The sequence below is a fragment of the Magnolia sinica genome, chromosome 1 (genome assembly GCF_029962835.1).
Source record: "Magnolia sinica isolate HGM2019 chromosome 1, MsV1, whole genome shotgun sequence".
Lineage (NCBI taxonomy): Eukaryota > Viridiplantae > Streptophyta > Magnoliopsida > Magnoliales > Magnoliaceae > Magnolia > Magnolia sinica.
This window is the reverse complement of record NC_080573.1, coordinates 127003067-127019982: the sequence shown is the minus strand read 5'-3', so window position 1 is coordinate 127019982 and position 16916 is coordinate 127003067. Positions and strand designations below refer to the sequence as shown.

Below are 16916 nucleotides of genomic sequence, written 5' to 3'. Positions count from 1 at the left end.
CAAACGATTAGTTCGGATCATGGGCTGCTGGGTCACATATTCAATTGAAGACAGCTAGCAGCTAGCACTGAGCTTGTATTCGGTCCTTCATCTGTAGGTTGGCCCAGCCCAGTTGAAACCTTACCGTTGATCAGGAAAATGTCCACAAGTTGCACGGTTTAGATTATTAAAATCCAAGCAATTTGCGAGTGGTAGCCTATCCACTGTGGAGCCCACACATGAACAGCTTGGATCATGGATTGCTGGGCCACGTTTCCAATTGAGTGCATCCCATCACAGGCTGGGTTTGACCGTGTTGCTAGGCCCTTGTCTCATAGGTTAGCATTCCACAATAGAAAGGTCCACCATTGCACGGTGATATTATCAAAAGTCACCCAATTTGTAGATGGTGTTAGGTAATCCACTAGAAAAAGGGCATCGAATTAGGACCGTTGGTCAATTTATTTTGACCGGTTCATTTGTTTCGTACACGTGTCGCCAATTTTGCTTGTTGAGGCATGGTATCTGAACCATTGAAAACTTCTGATAGCGGCTCGGATATGACACACGTGTCCGGCGAATATACTCACCAGGAGGTTTTGCTCCAATACATCCCGACGTACTGCAAGATGATGCGTCGTGACTTTAACCAGTGGAATTTGGATTTTTCAGTTACAGCACCGTTTATTATGTGATAGGGATTCTCTTGGACGGGGATTATCGTCAAAAACTCTCAGATCGAATGTTTTAACCCTTTGATTATACAGATGTTATGGAAACCATTCATTTTTCAAATATTAAAAAGCGATTTTTCAAACGGTTGAAATAATAGATGTGAAAGATTTTAATTATTGTATATCCAAGGTGATGTTAAACAGATAAGCGGTTCAGATCATCGGAAGACACCCAAATTTAAAGGATAATGTCCCGATGTACCATATTGCAGTGGTCCGGATGTGTTCGAGCAAACCTCCGCTACCAATTCCCCGGCGACTCTACGCTGATAATCCAACACGTTGAAAAACAAAAGTGCCAACGTGATTCTCGCGAGGATAGATTGAAAAGGTAACCTAGGCACACGTAACAACTCAGCATATTTGTGAGAATCCAGACCATTCATCTGGTGGGCCTTAGCCTGAATATGAACTTAGAGTATTCAAATTCCATCCGTTACACTAATCAGGTGAGTTGTCGTTTGAATTGAACATAAGCTGTTGGTGATTTTCTTTAAAGCCGTTACGCGAGCGTGGTCCATATGATGAGTAGATCAGATTGATTTAACGGTCGTAGTATTTTAAATGTCCGGCCCACCTGATGATTGTCCCCTAATCCGTACATGTGTTGTTGACACGGACAAGGATTGCGTCCTACCCTTGCCCAGACGGTAATCCCTTCGGGCAGGGCTCTGTGGGGCCCACGGTAATGTAAGTGTTTTATCCACGCCATTCAACGCTTTTTTCAAATAATTTTAATATGCGAACCGAAAAATGAGATAGGTCCAAGGCTTTAAGTGGGCCACAAAGTGGGGATTGGACGTCCACGGCTTTAAGTGGGCCACAAAGTGGGGATTGGACGTCCACCATTAAAAACTTCTTGAGAGCCTGTGAGAAGTTATGGATGATGTTGATACTTGTGTTTTCACTTCATCCACGTCTAAATGACCTTATGAATAAGTTGTATGGTAAAAAAAACATTACGTTGGCTCTTAGAAAGGTTTCAATGGTAGGTGTCATTATCAGTGTAGGTTCCTTTGGTGTGTTCCAATTAAGCCTTGGACCTGCCTCATTTTTTGGTTTACATATTAAAATTATCTAAAAAAAGTATTGAATGGTGTGGATAAAAACGTTACATTACAGTGGGCCCCACAGAGCCCTGCCCGGACGGATTACCGTCTGGGCGGGTATCCGTCCGGGTGGGGGTAGGATGCAGATCCGTCCAGGTGGGGGTAGGATGCAATCCGCGTCCTGTTGACACGCACACGGACGCGGATTTCTTATGAAATTCTGTCTTAGGGAGTTCCTGTGCTGGAGCCCAGGTGAGGCCATTGTGATGTTTGTGAGAGATCCTACTTGGCCATCCATTTTTTGAGTTTTATTTTAAAAGAAGATGTCAAAAATGAATCCGTTTCCAAAGCTCAAGTGGGCTGAAAACGTGATAATTGAATGTCCACGGTTGAAATATTCATGGGCTACAAAATTTTTAAATCACACTATAATTCATGATTTTAGTTCATCCCAGTAGAAATGAAGTTATTAACGGTATAGATGACATTTAAATATTACACTCGAACCTAGGTAGATTTCAATGGTAGGAATTTCTCTAACTATATTTTCCTTTAACATGACCCACTAGAGCTTTAGATGTGGTTCATTTTTGACATCATGTCGTAAAATCACAGAACCAATGGAAGGGAAAGATTTCTCACAAACATCACAGTGGCCCCATCTGATTTCCCAGCTCCGGAACAGGCTTTCGCAGGAAATCTGCGTCCCACGCATGACGCAATTCACATCTCAAAAATAGTATGGCAAATCCTCGTGGCGTTTCCTCGCCGAGCAATTGGTAACCACTAGCTTCTAGATTGTTCCGATAATAAGCCAACGAAAGGCCCGCAATTTCAATCCAACGGCTCAGATTCTCCCGAAGCTTCAAGAGAAGAAACCCTCCTTTTATAAAACCTAATATCCCCTTTCCGTTTCTCTCTCACTTGCAGGAGTCACTCGAGCTAGCTAGACTGCGGCCTTATCCACCTCCAAACCCCCCAAAACCCTACGCCTCCAGAGCGGTTTTCAGGTACGAAAGCCGGTTTTTGGTTTCTGGTTTTAGGGTTTCTGAAGGTTTCTGATTCTCCTTTTACAATCCTGCGTACATATGAGAATCTGATTTCTGTTTGGTTGCGAGTTGTGAAATGTTTCATTGTTTTATTTGTGGAGGGCGTGTTTGGATCTACGATTTGATTCGATTGCGATATTTAACTTGCAGAATGAAAATGAAACTTGATTACTGCAATTGTTTCGTTGGTGTTGTTTGAATGATTTTGGTTACATGTGATGTGAGACATGAAATGAAAGCAATCGCAATTGGGGATTGGTTATTCAGTGTGGATGAAGTGGCAATCTAAGTTGGTGCACGTGTTTGGTGTTCCCTGCAGTGTACACCGAAACATCTCCACCGTACACGTGGCACTAGTGTGCGGTGATCATGGCTGTTGATTTGGTTTGCCACCATGTGGATGGGCCACAGCTCGAAAAGCAATGTGATGGGGCTGCGGTCGCCATCTCTACTATATATCACACGATTACATGTGGGCAAAATCCCCAGCAAATCAACATCATTTTAGTTTTTCGACTGGCTAAAACGAAAGATATTTAAGGGTTTTGAAATTTATTAGAAGGCATTTAGGGAATTTAAGAAGGAGGCCTTGTCACTATCCAAATGACGGGTAGACTCCATCTATAATTCACCATCATTTTAAAATGTTTGTTACTCATCTCCTCACATTGGGACTCAAGTATCTCTATTATACATAATGCGAGTAGTGTTTGGCCAATTTTACCTTTGCTATTAGTCAGAAGGGGTGTAAACTTTCAGTTTAAAAGGGAAAAAAGGAATGTGGCTGGACCTTCAACCAAGGGTATGATTGTCGTTTTATTTCTTTCATGCGAGTAGCCTGCTCCCATGTAGCACCTTGTGCTCCTTTTTGTGTGTAGCCCACACAATTATTAGGGAGCCCATTCAGCAAAGGCTTTGTAGGGTCTACTATGATGACTCTGTGACATTATTGCATACACCTGTTGTTTCAGCTCATGTTAGGACATCAACACAAAAAATAGTTAGATCTAAAACTCAAGTGGCCCATAGCAATGGAAAAAGTTGGGATGGATTGCCCACTGTTGAAATCATTCTGGGTCTCTCTCTCTCTCTCTCTCACTCTTCCCCTAGCTGCAATCAGAAGCCCTGGCCAGAAAGTTGACTTCTCTCCCCTACTCAATGTGTGTTGCACGTGCCATACGCCTTAGTGGATATCTACACTACCCAAACGTTGGGTCACAGCATATGGAACATATCTCTAAAATCACAGGAACCAAGCAGTTCTAACCATCCAATTGCTGGCTGTCAAAGGGAGGGATAGAAGTAAAATGGTGAGTGGTCTAAATTGCAAAGGCAAGATCACATATTAACAAATATCATGTTCTCAATGTGATTTTTAGGGTTCAATTCATCCAAATAGAGGTCATTGATTTGGAAGGTTTGGATTGTCATGAAACAAGGCCATGGGTACAGTTGAAGTGTCGCTGCCCATTTTAAAATAGTGGTGAACTATAGTGGGTTAGCTCATGAAAAGAAACATGGTTTTTACAAATGCCTTCACTTCTCCCCTCTCCCAGCATTTGCATACTGTTTCCCTCTTGCCAACACTACTAGTGGGTGTTAACTCAAAACAAGCAAGAGTTCCCATTCTGTGCGAACTTGAAGCTTCCAATCACAACTTTTTTTTGGGTGGCATGTGGCCTATTGATGTGATGTGCCCCCAGATAAATGGTTTTGATCATCATTACACGTTTGCCACATGTTTTGTATGGATGGCCGTTCGTAGGGCACGGGCAATGGTCTTTGCAGGACATGAAGGCATAAATTCAGCAGAAGAAATATGTGAATGGGTGCCTTCCTTGTGCTGTTAGAGAAAAGCTTAGCTTTTCTTTATATGAACATGAGGCCTCCTTCAGTTCCTAGGATTATTCACAGCCTTTGATGCAAAATCCTCCAAACTTGCCTCCAACCAATGTTCTGAGGGAAGTTAACTGAGTTACCACAGCTAAATCAAGACTTGCTTCCGGTTAAGCAGGTCAAGTCAGCTGCCAGTCAACTAGAGACCTGGACATAAGGCTGGCAATAGGCTGGGCCAGCAAAATAAAAAATTTGAATATGGCTGGCCCAAAAGCCCTGCCTGACTAGTTGTAAATTCTGGCCCAGGCCGACCCATTGCTAGCCTACTTGGAGAATGCTTCAATAAGTCGTCAAACACTGGGCTGGGACCATGTCTAGGCCATGTAGTTTTTGGGCCTAAAAATTAGGGCCAGACCTGAAAAATAGGCGTGGTGCCTGATGACTTGAAATTGAGGCTTGGGCTGGAAGCTGATGATGGGCCAGAAAGATCCATTAACAGTGCTTTCCATATTTGTTCTTCACTGCAAGCATGTCTGTATGTGTTTGTGGCTGTGTACCTTCTGTTTTTTTTTTTTTTTGAAAAGGAGAACATACACTTTCTTTAAAAAAAAGAAAAAAAAATTCCTATTCTGCATTACTGTCTAACATCAGATGGTGCAATTCAGAATTGATACTGTTGATGTCTCCTTCTTTATCTCTGTTTCTATCTATCTATCTATCTTTCTATCTACACAAACAAATATTCAGCCGTTAATGAACAGTCTGGTAGCAACTGCACCAGCTGGTCTCCAGTAAAGGAGAAGGGTTAATGTCAGTTGGACCAGCTGGTTGTCAAACTCCTTCTGAGCTAACTTGAGAAATAAGTTGATGCCAAATAGCGTGGACAAGGATATGATGGTGACTGCACACATAAACACGTATATGAGAGAATGATAAACACGTATATGAGAGTGATCACGCACAACTAGTTGCATGATATTAATGATGTCAACTTTAAGTTCAGAAAAGAATCCTAGGGATCTCGCTTGAATTAAGAGCAGTGAATCTGCAGGTGTATATGATCATCCCTATATGCATATGCGTCTGTGGTTGTGTGCTTTTGCGTTTTCATTGTGTTGGTGCTGCTGTGGATGGACTTTCTTTTTTATTTTTATTTTTATTTTTTTGGAAGGATCTGCTGTGGTTAGAGTTGTTAAAAGTAATGATGAAAACTCTTAGGTTCTAAAAGGACATGGCAGCGTCTTTCAGCACCATGTCGACAGTTGGCTCTTTGGTGGCCCCTAGCGGCCTTGCGATGGACAAGAAGCTTTCAATCTCTTCAAACAGGCTCTCTTCTCTTGCTTCAATATCTACAAGTTCCCTAGGTGGCAGGAGGCAGCGTCTCCATCTGCAGAAAAGATGTTCTCCTAAGATAAGTGCAATGGCCAAGGAGTTGTATTTCAACAAGGATGGGTCTGCTACTAAGAAGCTTCAAGTAAGTTTGTGAATCAGCTGCTTTTGATGTCTTATACTGTCACTTTTAAATGTGCATGTACTACTTGCATGTCCCTTCCGGCTGAGTGGGAGGAGCATGTTATAAATTCTTATGCAGAGGGAATGTCTCAGGATTGAGTTCCAATGGTTTATTTCATATCAGCTTTCAGAAGAAATGAGAAGTCCATGGCTTTGTTATCTCTAAGCTTTTGTTTTCTGCCCTTTCAGGCTGGTGTGAACAAGCTTGCAGACCTTGTTGGGGTCACTCTTGGTCCCAAGGGCAGAAATGTTGTCCTGGAAAGCAAGTATGGCTCCCCAAAAATCGTTAATGATGGCGTGACTGTGGCAAGAGAGGTATGTACTATTTGGTTCTTATCAAATCTCAGGTCGAGCATCAAGTACAGTTTCCTATGTTTTGCTTGCACTTGCTGCTCCTGTTATGTGAACCTGTGGTTACTTGATAAATACATTTTATTTATTTATTTTTTTATTTTTATGGACTGCTTTACACTAATTTTTTGGATGTAAATTCGATTATGTTATTGAAGCACCATGCTGCTATATAATGCCCTAGTATTTTGCAATTGATACGATTGATGCAGGAGTGATAGTGGAGTTTGTGAGTTCTAGATAGGTGTATCAAGCAACTCATCGTCATGCCATTGCCACCATGTATGTTGACCTATCATGCATGTGCTCAGTTCTAAATCAGGCTGGTCCATAGTGATTGAAACAAGACAGCTAAAGAGAAGTTTGCCAAATTGCTCGTAATTTGTTCTGAATACTGTGGTCCACATGATGAGTGGGCTAGCCTGATATTTGAGATGGCATCTACATTATGGGCCCACAGATGGTTGACTTAGTTATTGCTGTGTGTGCCATGTTGGCACATGTGGTGGATCGGATGGTTCATAGATGGGTTGCTGCACACATGTGAGATTAGCAAACCTTATGTAAAAATAGATGTGTTATTGGTTAGTAGTCATACTGTTGTTACTGATTGTTATTCAAAATTTCAATAAATTTTCTTAGGTTGAGTTGGAGGACCCTGTCGAAAACATCGGAGCTAAGTTGGTTAGACAAGCTGCTGCCAAGACCAATGACTTGGCTGGAGATGGTACTACTACCTCAGTTGTTCTGGCCCAAGGCCTGATTGCTGAAGGTGTCAAGGTTTGTGACATTTTAGCTTACGCAATCATTTAGTGGCAGGTCTTCAAAGGTGAACTTCTTTGAGAATTCAGCATACAGTGTTGTGTATTACTAACAGGAGGTGATTTATTATTCAGGTAGTTGCTGCGGGTGCGAATCCTGTTCAAATTACTAGAGGTATTGAGAAGACTGCGAAAGCTCTCGTGGCCGAACTCAAGTTAATGTCAAAAGAGGTGAGTTAGACCCTCTTGGGAGGGTGCATTCTAATGTGGATTTTGTTCAAGGTACAGTATTTTGCGTTGCTTTCATGGCTACTGTCTGTCTGTGTGGGCTATGGGGCCACTGGCCTGCTGCCTCACTGGAAGCCACTGGAGACTACATCCTGGGTCATGTCTCAGGAAGGCAAATACACTAACTGACTCGACTCTGGAGCTGGGTGTGTGCATGTGTGGCCCTTCTAAAGAGGAGCATTTAGCTGTGTTTAACTTCTCAACGGAACTTCAAAAACGCTATTTTTGGATTCTTGAAATTCAATTGGGTGGCTAGGGCAGTTCTGGACACACAGAATCACAGAATCTAACTGTTGCTCACTGCTTATTTCTCCCATTTCACTGCCTTCTTTACAATAATCACAGAATGTTTCTTGAGGTTTTCAATTTTTTTTTTTTTTTAGGGTTCAAATCATCATGCAGTTAATTGATGTTGCAGGTTGAAGACAGTGAGCTGGCAGATGTAGCAGCTGTCAGTGCTGGAAACAACTATGAAATAGGAAACATGATAGCTGAAGCCATGAGTAAAGTGGGTAGGAAGGGTGTTGTGACACTTGAAGAAGGCAAGAGCGCTGAGAATACCCTCTATGTTGTGGAGGGAATGCAGTTCGATCGTGGTTACATCTCTCCATATTTTGTGACAGACAGTGAAAAAATGGCCGTTGAATATGAAAACTGCAAGGTTTGTGGTTGTTTGGTTGAGTTCCCATCATGCAGCGTATCGGCCGCCCCCATGATGTGCTATGGGGGTGAACTGGTCCCTTAAAATAAGGGGGCCGCATCAGCTGATAGCCTGATACACACTGGATCGGCATTGATGGCCGATAGAGGCCCCCATAAAGGGCCCGTTTCAGAAAAAAAAATCCAGCTTTTTTTGAGTTTCTGTGCTTCTTTCTTCATTTCAACCATGGAGAAAGCTTAAAAACACATTTTATACTAGATCTAGGTTTATTTCAGGGATAAAAACACATGATCTGAGTGCCACTTGATAAACTGAAGCAGAATGAACCATTTTGGGAAAAAAATAGAGGAAGGGGAAAACTATACATAACATACATATATTTTTATTCTTTTTGTTGTATTTCAGTGTTATAGGCCCTAATGTATTAAACCATGTTGAATGTGTTTGGTCTGGGCCTGTTGGGTTGACTTTCAATAGGTGTTGGTGACAACGTTCTTATCAAAGAATGGTCTGATACACCATCGAATACATGTTAAAAACTTTAGAAATGATAAAGCACGATTGTTTTAAAAAGTTTTCCCATTTTCCTGTCAATCTTTTCAAAGTTTTTTGGGGAAGGGGAAAAATACATCTGATACATGCCCATATCATTTGATACACCCCATACCATATTGTTTATTGGGCATGGCTGAAACACCTGCAGATACTGTTATTTAAAACCTTGGTTCCCCCTTTTTACTTGCAGCTCCTCTTAGGCCACAACATTCTTAGAATTAGCTAGAACCTTGTGATTTTGGATTGTCCTGATGGGTGGTTCTTTCATGTGCAGTTGCTTCTTGTTGACAAGAAGATCACAAATGCTAGAGATCTAATCAATGTTTTGGAAGATGCAATAAGGGGTGGATATCCAATCCTGATAATTGCTGAAGACATCGAACAAGAAGCCCTTGCAACCCTTGTTGTGAATAAGCTCAGAGGGGCCTTGAAGATTGCTGCTCTAAAAGCTCCTGGATTTGGAGAGCGCAAAAGTCAATACCTTGATGACATAGCTATCCTGACTGGAGGTTAGGCCCTCAGCTATTGCTTGTATTTTAGGCTGTTGATTAGCTGGGCTGGGGTTGATCAAAAAAATAAAATGAACAGGCTTGCCTAACCAGCCAGTTGAAAATCTGGGTCCAAACCAACCTCAGCATGGCTGTTAAGAACCCTAAGTATAATTTTCATTATCTTGGGTAAATGTTCATCCAGACCTAGATGTGCTTGTGCTGTATCACCGTGTTAGTTAGCCTGGCTGTTTAGAACCGAAAGCGTTTTTTTTTTTTTTTCATGGTCTGTGGTAAATGTACCTCCAGATAGGATGTACACGAGCCGAACCGAGGCGAGTTTGGCCCAGCTCGAACTCGGCTCGGCTCTCGGGCCAGCTCGAGCCGAGTTTGAGCTGAGCTTGAGCTTGGTCTAACTTGGACTCGGCTCGAGCTTGACTTGAACTCGACTTAAAGTTCAAGTCAAGTTCCGAGCCGAGTCGAGCTGAGCTCGGTCTAGCTTGGACTCGGCTCAAAATTTTTTCGAGCTCAAAAAATCATCTCGACTTGGCTTGAATCCTGTTTCGAGTCGAGCTTTTCCAAGTTGAGTCAAGCGAGTTAACTGAGCTAACTCGGTTTGCGTACAGCTCTACCTCCAGACCTAGATGTGCATTGTTGCTTCACCTTTTTGTTTTATGTTTAGTGTGTTTCTAAGTGTCATTATTTTTTTCTTTTTTTTTTTTAATTTTTTTATTATTATTATTTTTTCGTGTAGCTACTGTGGTTAGAGATGAAGTCGGACTGTCCCTAGATAAGGCTGACAAGGAGGTTTTGGGACAAGCTGCTAAGGTAGTACTTACCAAGGATGCCACCACAATTGTTGGTGATGGGAGCACTCAGGCTGCTGTAAATAAGCGAGTTGCACAGATCCGGAATCTTGTTGAGGTGTTTTGTTCTTTCATTTTTCTTTTTTCAATTGTAATTAAATTGTTCTTGGCCTTTCCTTCTCCATCATCCTTCAGCTATTGAGCATCCTTAGTGGCATATATATTTCGGGGTTTTGCAGGCAGCTGAGCAGGATTATGAAAGAGAGAAGCTTAATGAAAGAATAGCAAAACTCTCTGGTGGTGTTGCTGTCATTCAGGTAGTCTTTAGGAGTCCTCCTCCCTCAAACAAGATGGTTATGATTGAACAACTAATTGGTATAAATGTGTTCAATTCCCCAACATTCTTGGCACTGCTGGACAGGTTGGAGCACAAACAGAGACCGAACTGAAAGAGAAGAAGTTGAGAGTAGAAGATGCTCTTAATGCAACTAAGGTATCTTCTTCTTTCCAGAATTGGGGCCATTTTTCAGTCTTGAGCTATTTTCATGCTTGATGTTTCAACCAAACCAGGATAATTTGTTTTCTTGATGTGTGTGATGTTTTCAGGCAGCAGTTGAGGAGGGTATTGTTGTTGGGGGTGGCTGTACGCTGTTGAGACTCGCATCAAAGGTGGATTCCATCAAGGATACTCTTGAAAATGATGAGCAGAAGGTAGGTAAATGAATGTTTGATGAAAAAAAGAGAAAGAGTTTGATGTTTGGTTTGCACGTCTATTTTGTGTTTGTAATATGGGTCTTGATTCTGTTGTTTTGACTTGTCTGCAGGTTGGAGCAGAGATTGTTAGGAGGGCTCTGAGCTATCCACTTAAGTTGATTGCCAAAAATGCAGGTGTCAATGGAAGTGTGGTCACTGAGAAGGTGCTTACACCATCAAACTGAATTAATTCTGGCAAAACTTCTTGAAGCCTTTTATATTCTGTTGCATTGAATGGTGCCATTTTGATTGTTCCCTTTAGGTTCTTGCCAGCGACAATCCCAAGTATGGCTACAATGCTGCAACAGGAAAATATGAGGATTTGATGGCCGCTGGAATAATTGACCCTACCAAGGTAAGTTGCTTTTTCATTTTTTGTGTATACATTTATGGTATAGTGGCATGACAAACATGAAATTTCAGTTAAATTTATTCTCTTTGTAGTTCTGATCCCTTCAATGTTTAACATGTCACATATTTTGAAAATAAACTAGTATGTGTGGCACATGCATGAGCACATGCCATAAGGAGGTCATCCCCTTGGATGGAACATGACCAAAAAACTGCACAGATTATATTAACCTTCAGGTTTTCCCTTTGGATTTGAACCACCCACAATGTTACATTTAACAATGCAATTGATAGCCCTTTAAAAATGGATGGTTAGGACCACTGGATTACTGTGATTTTAGAGCGATTCTCCATTGATGATTGGACCCTCGACCACAAGGTCTTCATAGCTGTATGTTAGCTCCAAATGGAGGAGATGGAGCTGTCACCATTTTGAACATGTTGCGAAACTAACAAAATAGTCTAGGTTGGTGCAGAGGATGCATGCATGTGGCTACCAGGCAACTCATGTACTTGTGGAGGTGGAGGCAGCCTGCAATGTAACATAAGTGCGAATTTATCAGAATTCTTCACACAATGCATGTCCGTACCTGCTGTTTCTGGGCCATGACACAGTTAAAGTGTGACCCATTAGGTGTGTGCCTTAGACCAAGCATAGATATAGGCTGAGGGCACATACATGGAAAAACTCTGCATGAGAATGTAGTCACAGGACATGAATGGCACTTGACCAAAAGTGCCAACTTCCGCGTTTTATGTAGTATAGATAAAATACAAGTTCAAGGTAGCAATCACTTCGATCTAATAGGGATTGACCACTATACCCTTTTTTGTTTTCTTTATGAGGGAAAGCTATTTGGGAAAATCCTGTTTTTCCGGTTTTCCTTGATTTCTACATAATTCTGCAATGCATGCAACTTTTTTCTTTTTCTGTGTAAAGGGGATACATTCTATGTTTCATACATGCATTTACTTGTTTATGCAGTGTTTTTTTTTTTTCTATATCATGATATTGATTGTATGCATTTATTGGTGCGTTCCGTATGGTGGGTTGATGAGGTGGACATTGATAGACATGTTAGTGTTGGATGGACAGTTCCAAGTAGATGATGTACTTGCCCCTTTTTTTTTTTGGGTTTTCTCTGTCTGTAGGTTTAAATTAATTTACTAAGGTAATACAATGCATTATCATATCACTAATGGAGTGTGCTGGCCCGTTGGATTTTGTGGGGCTACCAAGTTTGACACTGGCATGTTTTAGTGTCTAGATTGCATAGATAATATTGGGTTGAAACAATCTTCTTTATCTTAGCATATCGAAGTTGACAGTGTTTGGTTTTTCAAAATGTAATGGAAAATACAAGTTTTTAAATTTCAAAATTTGTCTTAATTAACTTAAGGATCCTCGTTTAGATATCATCAAGTTTTTAGAAAGCAAAAAAACCTAAACCCTGTGGCTAGGGATTACCTTGATTAATGCCATCAATAAGTGAAGAACGTCGACGCTGATTCGCACCCCCCCCCCCCCCCCATGAAGGAATGGCATGAGAGACACAAGTCAACCTGGGAGTAGGCCCGGGCTGACATATCAGATCCTGTCCAATTGTGAACCTCACACATCTCGAATGTGTTATGGAAGGAGGGAGATGGAGATATCTCTCTCTCACTTCTCTCGTTTTCTTCTCTCTTGAAGTGATGCCCAGGAGGGTTTGGGACGTCCAAGGCTCTCTTCCCCGTTGTCTGCTCCCTCTAGGATAGGATCTATGCGTAAAGGAGTTGGGGTTGCTAGTAAGATACAAGTTATAGTACTCCACCACCTTACTGACTTTGGTATATGACTTGCTACATCAGAAGTCCGTGATCCTGCCTTAACCAAGGTATCCCGTATCGGTATCGGTTGGCATAATGGTGCCCTCTGATACGGATACGGATATAGGGGTGTAACGGTGATACGGGGGCGTAAGGGCCCGTGACGATGCAAATTTTTTTTTGCCAAAAAATTATGGATTAAATCTGGAATATTCTAAGCATTCCAAATATGCATTCATTTATAAATTGGAACATGTTTATGGTGGTGTAATGGTCCACTCTTTGGTGAGAAGTTGTATCGGATTGTCTGATGAAGTTATGACCCAGACAACCTGGATTTGATTGCAAAACTCATATATTTAATTTTCTATCTACTATCAATGATAGATATATTAGAATGAATGTAATATGAAAATATCTTACATGTGTAATATATTCGAATTTTTTTAAAAAAGGGTCGAAAATAGTGTGTAAATAGAAAAAAATTATAAAAGAATATAAAATGACAACAACAATCTGTAAAATGGACATTAACATGTTCTACTATGATTAACACATCATATTCTACCATTAAAACAGCAAAACATTCAATAAAAAAATGATTTTTCGAATTTTTTAAAAAAGGGCCGAAAATAGTGCGTAAATAGAAAAAAATTATAAAAAAATACAAATGACAACAACAACCTGTAAAATGGACATTAATATCTTCTATTATGATTAACACATCATATTCTACCATTCAAACAACAAAACATTGAATAAAAAATATAAATACCTATTTTTGAGGAATTTCTGGAAAATGGCCCACGGAGCTTCGAATCAAGAAAATCTTTAATAAAAGTTGCTTTTTTCTGTAATACCAAGCTAAGAGTGGTTGAAAATAACAATAGAATGATTTAGGAAGAGTTTGGAAGAAAGAAGTTTAAAAAAAGTGAAAAAACAGACCTTAAAAAGGGAAAAAAAAAATGGCCGTTTTTTGACCGTTACGTCCTAACCGTTACGGGGCAGTAACGATTGTTACGGCTACAGAATCGGGGGGTGTCCCGTTACGGCCTTGTATCGCGTAACAGCCACTGCCGTTACCGATACGTATCAGCCGATTCAGCCCTATCGTAACGGATACGGGATACCCTGGCCTTAATCATGTGCCCCAATTGACCAAATCCCTCCACTCTCTATGGCCACTATCCTTGTCCAATGTCCCATGCTTGCGTAAGGTATGGATCACCATATTGTAACCACTGGATGTTCATCATTGTCAGTTTAAAACAAATTAATGGCTAAAACTAAAAGTTAACAGTTGAAAAACCCCAATTAACTATTAGAAAATCTTTGTGCTGGCCTGCCTTTAAAACACCTGAATGGTCCAAACATAATATTAGTCGTAAGTAATGTCCTGGGAAACCAAATGGATTTGTTGTTGTATCATGTGAGCCTCAATGAACCTTGATGTATACACGCAGCTACACCCACTTTTTCTGGCCATAAAATGACCTAGTAAAGGGAGCCAAAGCACATGTTATCATGACCTTTCACCCTACACGTTGTCAGCTATAGGATTAGTTAAAGCTAGTGCAGCTACAACTAGATCTAGTCTTAAGCATGATGGGTCTCCAGCTTTAGAGACTTGGGACTTGGCACTCGATCCTGCTAGTGTAAGTGCCCAATAGGTCCAACCCAGGAGCCTATATACATGGCACACTCACACTCCCATGTGGGGTTAGGCCTAAGGTATACTGACTCGTTGTCATGCCTAACGGTGGATACTTTTCATCCCGACTTGTCGTTAGTCCTGTCACACAGGATGACCAAAATAACAATTACCACCACAGGTTTGTCCTGTAACCTGCCAAGTGGTCATGGCTAAAAGGGTATGGAGACCCATGTCCCACAACTCTCCCTTGGCCAGTGGCCATTGTATCCAATCTTAAGTTCTCAAGGACAAGCAGAGGAATCCCTCTCATTAACCCATTCATATAGCACGATTGCAATGTTCCATGCACACAAGGCCCATGAATGTATGCATCACTAATAAGCTTCATATAAAATAGTGTAAATATTCATTTTTGGCACAATCCCAACAATAACATCAGAGTAAAACACTATGAAGCTGTGGTCAATATTTGTTTCATTCTATTTTACCAAAGTCAGTCATGGGTTGTGTACTAGTTCTTGCAAGCTGTTTCATTTGGGTCAGTGCCAGAACTAAGGCACATCAGTGCCACCTTTAGAAATTGGGAAGTGTGTGGAATACTTATTATGCACTGGGCTCCATTCTTCGAGGAAATGAAGCCAATGCAAATATAGGGAACTTCCAAATGCACCCTGTCAGTCTGCGTTGTCCAAGCATGGTCTGTTCTGATATTTTGTCATTGAAAATTAGGTGGTGAGGTGTTGTTTGGAGCATGCTGCCTCTGTGGCCAAAACCTTCCTCACATCAGATGTTGTGGTTGTCGACATCAAGGAGCCCGAACCCATCCCTGCTGGAAACCCCATGGACAATTCAGGTTCGCCAACAAAACCCATAATGCATTATTGCCCTTTTTCGTTTTTGAAAGTTGGATCCGATTCCAAATGCAGTAATGAATTAACCGTTTTCTGTTTTTGTTTATTATCAGGGTATGGCTACTAAATAAGCTGAGATGTGAATGTGAGGTCCACTGGGAATAAGACCCACCAATGTGACGGTAGAGGTCTTTATTTTTGTAAAATTAAGTTTATGGTGGTAGTTGAGACTGTTGAAGCTATAGTGAGGCCCTTAGTTTAGTGGAATACGGCATGAGATTGTGGGTTCAAGAGATTGCATTCTTTCTCATGATGTTTCTATATTTCTTGAAAGCAGGACATTACAGTGCTGTTCTTCTTTGTACCTCTTTGTTGGAAGTCACTGTAATAATTGATTGACATCATAAGAGGTAACGTATGGGGGAGTTGGATTTGGAATATGCTAATTTGAGTTGCGGATGTATTTCTTAAAGAGACATCACCGCCATCTAAGAAATGCCTTAGCATTCATGGCCCCAAATTCTTTGTTTCCTGATGAGGGGCAAAAAATTCTGTACATGTGGTCTATGCTACGGTCAGTCAACCTCATGATCTTGTGGCCTTATGTTCTGGTTCCAGTCCAAGGTGGTTTTTTTTTTCACACGCGCACACACCCCCACACACTCATGCTGTAGTGGGATTTCACCACCTATGGATACTCAGAACCCTTGACCCGGTGTTGAAACTCCTGAGAGTCTATCACCGGAGCAAGAGTAAGGATTCCAAGTCCAAGGTGTTTGACTATCTTGAATCTCTGAAAGGACCCCCACCTCATAATGTATGGCTTTCTAAGCATCCATGAAAATGGTTTAGGAATTGTGGTGCTCGATATCGCAAATTTTCAAATGCACCCCAAACAGGGGGTGCAACTCGAGCAGGTTGGGTTGTGTTGATAGTCCACCCGGCCTCACCTGCCAACACAGCCCGACCTGAATGCCAAAGCCAACAGGACTTCCTGTGTTATTGACCCTAACTTACCCAATTCGACATGATCAGGGTTTGAAATGGGCATAAAACTCTTTTAACTGTTACATGTCACCGTGTATTGCCATGTCAGGCTGTTTTGGGTTGATACAGGGCATGCTACATGGCTGATGCGCCCATATTGTTCATGGCTGCTACCAGCACCCATATCGGTCATGGCTGATGCTATTATGTATTGGGAGACACAAACCAGTTTTGTATGGAACGAAACTTGGAACTGACCGATCCAACTTGACCTGAATGTTTTCAACTCATACCCAACCTGATTTCAAACTGTGTTGGTGTTATCCAACCTGAACCCCCAACCTGAGCACCTTTTGATGGTCTAACCCAACTTCAGTTCCTGACCAAACTCGGTTGGGTCAATCGGGTTTGGGCTACAGCCCTACCCTCAAAACCTTCTATT

The 16916-nt window shown here is 41.4% G+C and overlaps 1 protein-coding gene across 1 annotated transcript; it reads left to right on the top strand.

The window, feature by feature from the left end:
* The first annotated feature begins 2616 nt into the window (after nt 1-2616).
* Nucleotides 2617-15851, top strand: LOC131257767 (ruBisCO large subunit-binding protein subunit beta, chloroplastic). Its single transcript, XM_058258643.1, has 15 exons — nt 2617-2772; nt 5866-6121; nt 6349-6474; nt 7153-7290; nt 7407-7502; nt 7978-8220; nt 9050-9284; nt 10018-10187; nt 10309-10386; nt 10491-10562; nt 10676-10780; nt 10894-10986; nt 11085-11177; nt 15366-15489; nt 15601-15851. The coding sequence occupies exons 2-15, from the start codon at nt 5879-5881 to the stop codon at nt 15612-15614; spliced, it is 1830 nt and encodes a 609-aa protein (XP_058114626.1). The 5' UTR covers nt 2617-2772; nt 5866-5878; the 3' UTR covers nt 15615-15851.
* The last annotated feature ends 1065 nt before the right edge of the window (nt 15852-16916 follow it).

Coding starts and splice junctions, on each gene's coding strand:
- LOC131257767 (XM_058258643.1), top strand. CDS start 5,879: ATGGCAGCGTCTTTCAGCACCATGTCGACAGTTGGCTCTTTGGTGGCC. Junction 8,221..9,049: donor TTGAATATGAAAACTGCAAG/GTTTGTGGTTGT, acceptor TTTCATGTGCAG/TTGCTTCTTGTTGACAAGAA. Junction 10,563..10,675: donor ATGCTCTTAATGCAACTAAG/GTATCTTCTTCT, acceptor TGATGTTTTCAG/GCAGCAGTTGAGGAGGGTAT.